At 40.8% G+C, this 13214-nt stretch overlaps 1 protein-coding gene across 9 annotated transcripts in view; it reads left to right on the top strand.

Annotated features, from left to right (window-relative positions):
- Pam (peptidylglycine alpha-amidating monooxygenase) overlaps nucleotides 1-13214 on the top strand; it is a 294614-nt gene that overhangs the window by 120330 nt on the left and 161070 nt on the right. For all 9 annotated transcript variants that reach the window (XM_026786116.1, XM_026786114.1, XM_026786115.1 and 6 more), the window contains exons 2-3: nucleotides 8467-8852; nucleotides 9777-9897. In XM_026786116.1, the coding sequence (XP_026641917.1) occupies nucleotides 8755-8852; nucleotides 9777-9897 (219 nt within the window). In that variant the 5' untranslated portion in view covers nucleotides 8467-8754. The remainder of the gene's footprint in view (nucleotides 1-8466; nucleotides 8853-9776; nucleotides 9898-13214) is intronic.

The following is a 13214-nucleotide window of genomic DNA, read 5'->3' as shown; positions in this document are numbered from 1 at the left end:
GATAGATAGATAGATAGATAGATAGATAGATAGATAGATAGATAATAGATGGATGGATGGATAGATAGATGGATGGGTGGGTAGATGGATGGATAGACAGACGGATGGACAGACAGACTCACAGAGAGAGAGAGAGTTGCTGTTGGCAATTTCTAAGTGCAGTGGTCCCATGCTTGAGTGATATTTCTGGGACCTTTTAGCATATATATATTCTAACAGATATCAAGCCCATTTTGACTTGCAAACAAAGACTGTATCAGAGTGTGGCACCATGTTAGGAGAGATGACTCTCAAATAAATTCAAGAGCATATGATTCCACCAATCTCGTGTTTTGCTAATGAAAAGAAACGAGGAGGAGATTGATTTAGCATTTATAGATGATAAACTTCATGCTGTATCTAGCGTGCATTTTCCCTTCCTCCATAAAGAAAATAACCCCAAACATCAATGATCATAGCGTAAGTGATTTTAAGATATCAGCTAGTAAATGGGAAGACTGGGCTAGGTATAAAAAAAGAGAAAATGAAAATGAAAAGATAACCATAATGATTGCATGTTCATCCTGAGTGACAGGGAAAACAACTCCTGACTTTGAGGTCTGAGAACTTGTAGGGAGCAGTGGAGACTAGCACTCCTGATTGCCAGCCTGACTAAAAGAAGACTACTTGGCACAGCTGATTGTTGCCATGGAAATCTGACTCTGAGGTGAAATTTGGAGACATTTACTCCAATTTTGGGAAGCAGTTGAGAAGATCCCTGTAAGCCACACATAACCTACTTTAGCATCAAATCTGAAGCATGGTCATTTGCCTTTCGCCTTGTTTCCTTCTGTGCTGGCTAACTAAATGAGCAATGTCTGTAAGGCTGTAAGAGGAAACGCTACTGCTTCCCACTAAGCGAATGAGTGCAAGGATAGTTTACCTTGTGCAGCTGAGCAGCTAATGACTTGAAGTGTGCTGTGAGCGGGAGTGCCATGCTTATATCCTGGTTGTCTACTCTGAGGATTGCCAGTCCTCACCACATTCCAGTTTTCCACTTCTGGGAAACAGCAGTGGCCACACAAACTTCATAGAGCTGCACTGAGAATTAAAATGAACTAAAACGCTGTGAAGTGCCTACTACAGACGACCTGGATATAATAACTTCTCAATAAACATCGACTATGATGATTTTATTAGAAAACAGTATTCAGAGATTTACTTATTAATTTGTATTTAAAGAGAGTATCCTTTGTAAATGTTAAGGGTCCATTTTCTATTGTTTGCTATGAGGTAAAAGCATAGATGCCGAAATCTGAAAGTCAGGATTGGAGTTCAAGCTCTACCACTATATAATTAAAAAAGATAAATTAATTTTTCTGATCCTTAAATCTCTCATCTAGAAAAGAGAAATGATAACCCAAACCTCAGAATTTAGTGAGATAATGTGGAAACAAATGTTATTTTCTATTGTTTTAAAATGATTTAGAAGTTCTATATTCATAAATATTTTTTAGGCTGTTATGTGCATTAAAAAGAAATGACATTGCCTTGGTTAACAAATTAAACTCCATCTTAATGAACTACCACAGAAATTCTCAGGCAGAGCTATGTTACCCTTCGGATGGCATTTGACAATGTCTACTGACATTTTTGGCTGCCGCAGCTCAGAGGAGCACTGCTGGCTTCCAGTGGGTGAAGGCCAAGGCGATGCCTAAACATCTGGTGACACACAGGACAGCTTTGCACATCAGAGGGTTCTGCAGCCATATGTCTATAGTGCTGGGCTGTAGGGACACTGCACCTCAGCTGTACGGCCACCATTACATTTAGTCTGCAGCAAAGAAGAGTCTGTTGTTGTTTTCCCTAAACACCACCTAACTCTGATAACCTATGAATTGAAATCTGAAGAGACTCATTCAGTAAGATATATTTTTTAGAGGCACAAATAGCCCTGTTTTCTTGTGATTGCAAAAGAAACCCTAGGTGATGAAAATTAAATTTAGATTTATCTTTCAAAAGCATGTTCACAGAAAGCGATAGCCCCCTCACCCCTTCATGTAAAAATACTACTTGAAATACAATAGTCTAAGTTAAGAGTATCTCTGCTTTTTTAAATACATGCATTTGCTTCCTATAATTTGCTTTATCAAAATTAACTTTCCTACTTTTCCATTCTTGGATGATACAATCCTAAAGCCATTAGGTAGAGCACAGCAGGGTAGTCACTGAGATAATGGGACAGGCACAGGGTACCAGAGAGCCCTACAGAAGTCAGGAAGTGTGAATGTGGTTGGATCGGTGACGTGGTGTTTCCGTCAGCTTTCTGTTGGTGTATCAGGTACTTGAGATAATTTCTTTGTACAGGGACAGGCATCAGTCAACAATAGGTTTGCTTGGTTGCTTTTGGGCCTGTGGTGAGGCAGCAGACCTCTTGGGAGGAGTGCTGTAGAGCACAGCCATTTACTTCGTGGCTGAGAACACAGGACAGAAAGAGAAAAGATGTGGATCCTCTCCTTGGTGCCTTATTGTACTCAGATACCCAAGATTTCTTTAGGCATTACTTCTTTTTTTTATTATTTTTTTATTTTTTTATTGAAAAAAAATTTTCCGCCTCCTCCCAGCCTCCCATTTCCCTCCCCCTCCTCCCACTCCTCTCCCCCTACCTCCACCCTTCTCCCCCTCCCTCTCCAGTCCAAAGAGCAGTCAGGGTTCCCTGCCCTGAGGAAGGTCCAAGGTCCTGCTTTCTCCATCCAGGTCCAGGAAGGTGAGCATCCAAACTGGCTAGGATCCCACAAAGCCAGAATATGAAGTAGGATCAAGACCCAGTGCCATTGTCCTTGGCTTCTCATCAGCCCTCATTGTTCGCCATGTTCGGAGAGTCCGGTTTTATCCCATGCTTTTTCAGTCCCAGTCCAGCTGGCCTTGGTGAGCTCCCAATAGATCAGCCCCACTGTCTCAGTGGGTGGGTGCACCCTTCACTCATGTTCCTTGCTCATGTTCTCCCTCCTTCTGCTCCTCATTGGGACCTAGGGAGCTCATTCCGGTGCTCCAATGTGGGTCTCTGTCTCTATCTCCATCCATCGCCAGATGAAGGTTCTATGGTGATATGCAAGATATTCATCAGTATGGCTATAGGATAGGGCCATTTCAGCTTCCCTATCCTCAGCTGCCCCAGGAACTAACTGGGGACATCGCCCTGGGCACCTGGTGGATATGGGAGCAGGGAAGTATATATCTTAATTAAGGTAGCCATCTTAGGGTTGGCAAGAGACTTGAACCTAGGCATTACTTCTTAAAGTTAAGGTTCTGCCACCTTCCAGGAGTGCCAAACTAGCCCTTTGGAGGGCATTTCAGATTCACATAAATCATATGGCACTATCAGAATCCAAATAAGGTGTATAGTCCATTTTGAAATGTCAACAAAGACCCAGTGGAATGAAGACGGGAAAGTTCTAATATTCTAAGAATGATGGTCAAATGGCAAAGGGACACAAAGATGACTCTGAAGGACTATAACTGAGACAGCTAACATCTAAGTAATGTACATAAAGACAGTAACTGATGAAAACAGGGAACCATGAGCCCATGGTGATGTAGTAAGTAAAAGAAACTGCAAGTCTGATGAAAAAAAATAAATACCTGTAAAATAAAAATAACCTCCAAACACATTAATTAAAGGGGAAAATAGTAACTTTACAGTAGAAACCTGGGTTGGAAGACTACCTGAATTAAATGGTCAAAATCACACGATCTTAGCAAGACAAAAATCCTCTTGCCATGTAATGAAAGCTTCCACGGGTGGCAATCATCTGTGTAGCCAATAAGATGGCATATTATACATGCATTTGGCTTTTGATTGGCACAATCATAAAAGATGACACTGGGTGAAGCCAGCTGTTATTTTGTAGGATACTCAAGCATCCTTTAAAAGAAGACTACAGAATGAGGGCCTTTATCTGCTAATATCTAGCACTAATTGCTGGTCATGTAGTAGGTTTAACTTTTTTACTTTTTTATGTTGAAATATTTATTTATTTATTGTGTGTATATATGCTTGTGTATGTGTGGATATGCACGTAGTGAGCTAGACTTCTCGATGTGGGTCTTGGGGATTGAACTTCAGGTCTCCAGGCCTGGCAACAAGTGGCTTTATATCATGAGCCATCTCACAAGCCCAGATATTCTTATTTTAAAACAGAAATCTCGCTAAAGTATCTGGAGTGTTGAAGCATCAGTTCAGTAACTCCATGTTGAATGGTTTTAGAAAACAGTACTATTTGCATTATAATTGGAACATGTCTCTGAGATTCTTAAAATTTTTGTTATGTGAAATGAAAAATAGTGCGTTATAAACCGAGCTCTTGGCTTTAAATAGAAACTTGTCATTTTAAAAGGGATACCTCATATCTAACTTTTGTAAGTTTTAGCTAAAAAGGTATTAGCAATCTGCTTTTGATGTACGTTTCAATGGCTTCCACTGTTACTATTAAAAGACATCTAGTTCTTTGTTATTTTGAACAGTACTATTAAATATCTTTGTTGACATTTCTGTGTCATCATTTAGGTTTTCTTCAAGAATAACTGCCCAGAAATCAGGTTACTGTGTGAATGGGTAATCAATCCTTCAGTCATGTCATTCTAGGAAGCTTCTTACAATGTTCTTAAAAGTAGATGAAATTCATAGTAATTCATAGTTTAGTAGCTATTCTTCCCCACACTAGAAAGGACTTTCTATAAGAGTAAGAGCTTATCTGTTTGGTTATCACTGTCCTCAACATTATGGTACTGAATATGTATTTGGAGTAGCAATAACTACAAGCCTTTAGTACATATGGGCTCTGCCCTTAGAGTAATCCACCTATTCCTTGAATCGCTCTTAAGAAGTAGGCAGTGTGATCATTTCTGTTGGTGAAGAAACTAAGGCACCCAGAGACTTTCACCCTGCTCAGTCAGCTAGAGAGCTAGATACCAGATAGGTTTCCTTCAGTTCTCAAGTAGCCACTGAGTAGATTAGTCCATGAGCAAATAGTCAGCATGTCTGTTTAATTCTTTAACCAGGTACAGGTTTCAGGGATTTCTTCTTTCTGTGTTCAATGGGACTATTGAGAACAGACAACACTCTCTTAAAATCTCACTTCATCTCACGGTCCTGCAGTGCGGCCCTGACTTACTACCTAATGATCTGCTTCTAGAATTAATATCCACACAGGCATAAACTATAAATCATCCTTACCCGGTGAAATTACAGAGATATAAACAGTAGATGTGCTTTGTCTTGCAGATAAAATGGTGCATCTGGACTTCCTGTCTCCAGGAGACAGAGCTTTTATTACTGTCCCTCAAACACATCATTTCCTCTGCCCCCACCCCCACCCGGGCCCTTTGCTCCTGCTGTCCCCTGTACCAGGAATGCCCAGGCTGTGCCTTCTGCTGAAGATGCTGTTGAACTTCTTGTTTATTTTCACCTTGAAGATGCCTCCATTTCTCAGATCCTTGAGTCTCTTTTATGCTCTTCTCTAGGAAGAGTTCTTCCATCAGTTGTGTGAGATTCTCATTTCCTTAGTAAATTATTTTCCCTTTTTAGCTCTAGTCATCTTATAAGCCCAAATATGTATCATAATGTCTTGTGCAATATACAAAGCTAAGGATTTTGAATGAATAAATGTGTTATCTCAGGAACATATAATTTGAAATTTAAAAATTTTTAAAATACAAAAATGTGAATATTTCATTTTTGCACATTAATAGGAATTACAAAATAAAAATGAAATGGTAATGGTTAAACATTTTTACTTTCGTAGTATAATTTGCACTCCATCTTTGAAAGGTTTTAAGGCTCAACATTAGCTTTCTTTTCAATAATAAAAGGCATTGTATTTATGGTTGAAGATGTCATCCTCGCTTCTACCCACAGCTTCAATTCTCTTCTTTGTAAGTAGTGGTTGAGGTACATCAAAGGTAATAAAATCAATTGAACGGTTAAGTGGAGTTTTATTTCCAAGGCTAGTACTTAAGGGTGTGTTCCTGTTACAGAATTTTAATAATAAATTTGTTTTTCAAGTGTTTTCTTTAATTCCAAGCCTCCTTGGCTGCTAAAGCAAGACCTGTCCTTGAATGCGGTTCTGAATGAAATAGAATTCCTTTTCTAACATATATATTTTTGAAAAGAGCTTTGGGGATACTCTGCATTCTCATTTGACAGCGCAGTACTTGGTTGGGAGCAAAGACAATAGCACAGCCTTCCATACCGGCACAACCATCCCCAGCAGGCCAGACAGTGCTGAAGGGTTTTGTTGCTGGTCTCAAACAGGAAGCCAAAGGCAAAGAAACAAACAATATCAGTCTTTTAAAAATGTCATTGCTGATGTAAATAACCTGTGATCTTTGGGTGCTGGTGAGCCCCCAGCATCCCTGGGGTAGTTGGATATTAATTTGTAGCTAATTTATATTTGGTGTGTAGTGGTTAACGTAGATAATACTGGCCATGATGACTATTGTTCAGTTTGCAGTTAGTGTTTATGGTCTTGGTTTTACACACACACACACGTGTCTTAGCTTCAATATATCCTGATTCCTAGAGGGCAGTTCAGAGGCTAGCATACTATTGTGGAGAATGTCTAAGCTATCCAGTTGTCTTTCATTTATTTATTGGTACTAGCAATTGAACTCAGAGCCCCTAGCTTGCTAAACGAAAGTTGTACCGTGAAGCCGCTGTCCCGCAGCCCCTAACTTATGCTATACGTTATTTATTCATCAAATCAATGGATTTGGTATCGTTTGAGCCATCCTTATATTTATGGATTAAAATAAGGATTGATAAGTCTATTTCATAGAAGTTAGTTTCACAATGTGAATGATAGATTTTAAATTAATGCTGACTATCCTTTTCAGACTCAATACATAATCTGACAAATGTTCAGAGCAACTGGTAAAGTCAAAGCATGATTGTTTTAGGGTTTACTCTGGTTGAACTTGGGAGGTCACACTTTTTCCATGTGGCTTCTGCAGACACCAGAGGGAAATTTCCCCTAAGCCTGAAGGCCTCTTGAAGAAACTGGCTAAGATTAGCCTAAGGAAAAAGCATGCAAACTTAGGCACTTGCAAAAGGGGTGGGAAAGGGAATCACAGTGTCGGGGGCAAAGATATGATTTTGACCATCCCACCAGCCAGAAATATTCAGAAGTATGCCTCTTTTTCTGTAAGAGAGGTGGTGCTCACAGAATGTGGACTGTAAAATTTTATTGAGTATAATTAAGGCTCCAGAAAACAATCTCTTTGGTATTTGCAATTGCCTGGGACATGATCTGGTCCTGGGAGTCTGTCTGGTAGGGTTGCATTCTTGCTTTCCATAGTGAGATAGTTGGGTTTCAGACTGAACGGGAAAGCCAGCTGTACGCGTCTCTTTCTGCAGCTGCGTAATCATACCTGGGGGAGGGAGGAGTATGTGGAGAGGAAGAGGAAACGTAAGAGGACCTTGATCTAGAACCTTCTTTTAAGGTTGTTAATTTCCTTTTATTTCTTTTCATCTTAACAACCCTAGTTTTACAGTATCCTTCCCTGAGCCCTCACCTCTCCTGTTCATATTAATGGGAAGTTCTTCACCATCGTCTTTATAGATTTATTTATAGATTTATTATAGATTTATACTTTATTTGGAGGACGGCTAAGATCCTCCCCTCTCCACTCCCCACCCCTTTCTAATTCTGTTATCAGTTCCTAAACTTTATTTCGGAGAGTGCCTCTTTGGGTATACATGCTGTTATCAGGAAGAAATTATCGCCTTGTATATTACATGCCAGATTTTTAATGGGCGTGTGCAAAGCACATATCATGTTAACTGTAGAGTTTTAGATTGTTTTAAAGTAACTCTGAGAACTTTGGGCAATTACTTACATAGAAATGCTTGTGCAGGCAGGGGGTCGCCCCCTCTTTCTCTTCTCATCTGTAGCCCTGCGGTGCATATACATGAAATGCCTTTGTTCTCGTCTTTTCTGCCTGATTATTATGGTCTCTAAGTGCTTTGTCTTCGCCCCTCTGGTATATTCCTTGTGCCTTAGTCAGTGATTGAGTGAATAACTTTGTTTACATCGAACCGAGGTCTGGAGCACTTTTTTTGTGTGAGATGAGAGAGATGGAGGAAAAAAAACCTTAGAGTGGTGTGGATTGGAGGGGAAAGCAGAGGGAAGAAATAGGTAAAAATTAAACAACAATAAAATAATTTTTAAAAAAAAAAAGCACAAAAACAAGCAGGAGTGGGTATAGGGGAGGAAGAGCAAGCTAAGGCAGGACAGGGGCTTCTCTCAGGGTCTGTGAAGTCGCAGGGGGCTTCTCGCGGGGTGGAGAGAGATCAACAGACCAGCATTTTCCCCAGGCTTGGGCGCAAGCATGTGAAACTCCTCGTGTATTAAAGAACCTCGGCTGGGATTTGCTGAGGACAAATGCTGTAATGTGTTAGTCATCCATTATCGGCTTCTATTTTTGCAGGTTCCGAATGATGAGTGACGCGGGTCTGCGTGATAGCCCTCACAGCCCCTGTCATTGCGAGCGATAAGGACCTCGCACGTCCAGCAGCCGCCCCGGGCTCAAGACGCTCTGGAGGGCGGGCGGCTCCCGCGGGCGGAGCGGACTCCAGCGCCGCTTCCCACGCACCGGGACCAGATCCCGGGGACCCGGCTGGCCGCGCGTCTCCCGGGGCCATGAAGTAGCGGTGGCCGCCAGTCCTGCCCTCCCGCCGGTCCGGCTGCTACCCGCTGCCCCGGCCCCAGCTCGGACATGGCTGGACGCGCCAGCAGCGTGCTGCTGCTGCTGCTGCTGCTCGCCCTGCAAGGCAGCTGCCTGGCCTTCAGAAGCCCACTTTCTGTCTTTAAGAGGTGCGTGTTTGGCTTGTTTGTTTCCTTTACAGGAGGAAGGTGATTGGGGTGGTTTCGGTACATGCTCCTTAGAAATGTAGTCACTTGTAGTAACCAGGGTCCTGGGGAAGGGAAGTCTCTACAAGGTTGGTTTTTTCCTACCCAAAATGATTTGGAATTGTAGCCTTAGTAACTTCTGAAGTACCCCTTGCCGATAAAGCCCATTCCTCGTCCTGTACCCTGGCTGCTACCCTGGCTTTTGGAACTCCAATTAGAAGTTGTGACTTTCAGAACTAATCGCTCCCTCTTGGGGAAATATTTCAGAAACTATCCTTTAGCTGTTTAGACATGAATGCCTTCCTGTATATAACAGCTGGAGGAATAAACTATCAAGATAGATCGGTGGTGGGGAGATCATTGGCTGTAATAGCTCACTAGGAAATATCGAGCTGTATACACGCACCTCGTAATTACCATATGAAATATTTATGTACTTGTACATTTGTAATTCACATCGCAGTCTTTATTTCTTCCTCACATAACTGTTCTTAGCAAGATTGTGGCTAGGGATGTTTTGTTGTTTGCTTCTGATTGGTAATGTTGGACCCTCATGGTTGACAAAATGTTACTGGGTTATAGTCCCACCGCTAGAAAAATCAATGTGCGTGTGAGGATGATAACGTCTTCATTAAGTAGAAATAAATATGTATTACAGGCTTTTATTGAGCCGAACTTTAAGTGTGCCCTGCTTATTCACTTTGATTGTCTCTTGCCTACAGATTAGCTCTATGTAGCTCCTTGCAAATAATGGGATTCTGGGTGTCGAGGCTGTTAGAGAGTTTGTTACCTTCTAGTTTTTATTGGACCTACATTAAGTCATCCTTAAACTTCAGGCCATAGGATTTATTTCTGCCTTTCCAATTATGTTCAAATTATCTTCTTCAGATTTAAAGAAACTGCCAGATCATTTTCCAATGAATGCCTTGGTACCACCAGACCTGTAACTCCTATTGATTCATCAGATTTTGCACTGGACATCCGCATGCCTGGGGTTACACCTAAAGAGGTGCGTGGGATTCTGTACTTCATTATTCAGCTCTTCTGTGCACTGTCGAACGTTAAAGCTAAAACAAGGAGCCTGCGCTTGGAGCTGGGCTGACTTCCTGGCTTTCCAGATTCCCCAGCCGAGGCTGGAATACTCGAAAAGGGGTAGAGCTGCAAGGCAGAATAGTCTGTTATGCTTATTAAAGTGTTGCTCATTTTGTCATTGTGATTTGAAATGGAAACTTGAAAGTTTACACTTTGGGATTCTCTGTGGAGAGATGGCCTCTGAAACAGAACATCTAAATATGCACTAAAATATGGAAAATGTTCTAATGAAGGAAATACCATGAGCAGCTGCATCTACCAGATTACTGTGCTTTTTTAAAAAAAAAAAAAAGAAAAGAAAGAAATACCCTTCCAAAACAATTAACATAGAAAATTCTGCTTGCTGCCAAGAATTTGAAAAACAAAGCATTCCACAGTTTGGAAAGTTGGGGAAACTATTCATACAGGTGGCAGAATGAATTTTCTAGAGATAATTTTGGAAGAAGTAGCGGCCGTGCTCTCCCGAATATGTCATCAAGCATGTGAAGTTGAGCAAGGTTGCTAGGCATCCCATGTCTCAGCACACACCAGACGCGAAGACACGCTGCCGTGTATGCAAGGTGTTTCATTTAGCATGAAAAGGCCAGAATTAATTATGCTCTGCAGCCAGCCAGAGTGGGGATTTATGTATGTCATTAAATGATAGCCCCGTGCTGTTGAAGCACCAGAGACGGAGAGAGGCCTAGACCTGGAAGAGCCGCAGTGGCTGGTGACTCATTCCTGCGGATAATGTACTATTTCCTTTTTTTCCCTTTTAGCACTGGGAAAATAAAAGTATTCTATTTATTGAGGAAAATGGACAACCAGGAGCTCTAGACTTTTACTTCAGGGTAAAACCTCACAGTATTTGAAGACTTGAGTGTTGTTGTCGATAACTACTTTACAGCTATATAAGAAATGACCCTCTCTGTCTCCGCATTCCCGTGTCACTTTACAGATACCTCTTCTCTACATTCTGTTATTTCTGCCCCGACCCTGAATTTCATAATCAGCCTATGTAGTATTTAAGTCAGATACTAAGCCTAGAACACAAAAACCCACAGTCCCCTACCCAAGAAATTAGCTTTTTATTTCTTTTCAGTTTTTAAATGGGCTTTTAACTATACTTCTTTAAAATCAGCTGCTTATTTTTTTATATAAAACAATTGCTAATTGGTCATTTTTTTCTTTCTTTTTCTCTTTCTCATTTTTTTTTTTTTGATATTTTTCTCCCTCTGCTCTGTGGGCTGGCCTGAAGCTCGAGGCAGTCCTCCTGCCTCCATTTCCACAGTGCATGAATTACAGGAATGACTTAACGTGCCCAGTTTCAGAAATTGGTCTTTTAGCATGTTCTCCACAAGAATATCCTTACTTTAATCAAATAACAAATTGAGCGCTATTTGAAGATATCCCTTTATCCTTGTTACTGAGTGACAACAATAGTAGGCAATTCTTACTATGACCAGTACTCCCAGAAGAAAAAAATAGGAGAGTCGACTTAAAAAAAAATATATGGGAGAGCTGTTTTCATAAAACAAATCTTTATTCCATTTCATAGTCTTATGATTATCAAAATGACCACACAGAAAGAGAGCATAGAGTGTCTAAATTGCTGCTGTTTGTTTTGCACTAGAGGCAGAGGATTTTGCCTCATGAGATGGCCATTTGTTGGTTGCCTTTGCAGCAGAGTTCCTTTCCTCCTTGCTCTTTCTCTAAGGCCATGTGGCTCCCAGGAGCCATTTCCAGATGGGGAGTGACTGGACTGGGGTTAGCAGATGGATGGATCTTGCTTCCTTTACACAGTGATTGACCCAGAAAAATATACGTGTGCCAGAACAGCCGAGTCAACTTTTAGGTCTTTTGCTAAGAATGCATTTGCCTGTCTTATGTGAGTGACAAGCATGGAGATGTGGTGAGGACAAGCTTTATGAGAAGCCTGTGCTTGGGATAATGTAGAGAGACTGAAGCAATGGAAGTCATTGGTGACTTCATTACTTTGGTCACCTTTGCTTATGTTAGCCTACGTTATTTCATCCAGGCTGGGTTGAGGTTTGTCTTAACTTGCAGCTACAGCTGTCCAATGGGGTGAGAGTTTCAGTTGCTCTGAAACAGCTTACATCTAGCTATAATATTTCACCATGTTTCCTCAACATGCTTGATTTCATGTGTTCTGAATACTGACTGACAGATGATTCAACTTGTAAGCATTCATGAGAAACGACAGGCTGCCCATGACAGACAGATATAAAACACTTTCCTCCTCAACTTGGCTCTCTTGATGAGGTGGACTCACACCTACGGTACCATAAGTATTTTTAGTGAAGAAAAGCAATCACCCTTGTCTTAAAATGCAGCTAAAATTAGAGTTAATACGGGTAAGAAGAAAGGGTATAAAGGGGGAAGAAAGAATAAAAAAGTTAGAATGAAGAGAATAAAGATAGAGGGAAAATGAGTATTGACCAAAAAAAAAAAAAATCCAAGAAAGTAAAATGGCCAGGAGCAAGAATAAATGGGCAAAATATAGGATATCTGGAATAGGAAGAAGAAAATACTTTTTAAATCCAAGAACAAAAACAGCAAAGAGGAAAGGAAAATATAAAGCTGGGAAGTATGCTGAGAAGTTTTCCCATCAGCTGTGTCTCAACAAGAAAAACAGAATTCGTAACAAATGTGGAAATAATGGAGAACCAAGAGCTTTGTGTCAGTCAGTAGTCAAGAGCAGTCCAAGAACTACATCATTCAATCTAGATCTTAGGGATTATTGCTTATGTTATGGAACTGATGAGAATGGTATGGATAAGACTGATGGAAGTCTTTTGGTTAAGAAATAAGATTGTAGACTGGGGTAGGAAGATAAGCAGATGTATAGTAGAAGTAGAAAAACCATAAGGGTAATTCACATAGTACAATCAACTCATTTCACATATGGAATACAATCCTAGATTAGTGTTATGCCCAAACACACCCTGTTATGTAAGGTGTCTGCATTTTGGGTCTCCCTGATACTACAGGAGTACAGAATGGTCATTAAAAATTACTCAATTAAACCTGACCTGAACTGGTTTGTTTAGGAAAAGTATCTAAGACTCTACTACAATATCATTTTTTTAAATTTTGTTTCATCTATAATTGTTAGTATGTGTATGAAAGAGGAGGGAGAGATGGAAGGAGTTAGGGAAAAAGAGAAAGAGGAGGGGAAGAGAAGGGAAGGGAAGGGATGGGGAGGGGAGGGAAGGGAAGGGGAGGGAAGGGAAG

Source organism: Microtus ochrogaster, linkage group LG4 (assembly GCF_000317375.1).
Source record: "Microtus ochrogaster isolate Prairie Vole_2 linkage group LG4, MicOch1.0, whole genome shotgun sequence".
In the NCBI taxonomy this organism is placed as follows: Eukaryota; Metazoa; Chordata; class Mammalia; order Rodentia; family Cricetidae; genus Microtus; species Microtus ochrogaster.
The sequence above is the reverse complement of the archived record's forward strand: the minus strand, read 5'-3'. Positions and strand labels throughout refer to the sequence as shown.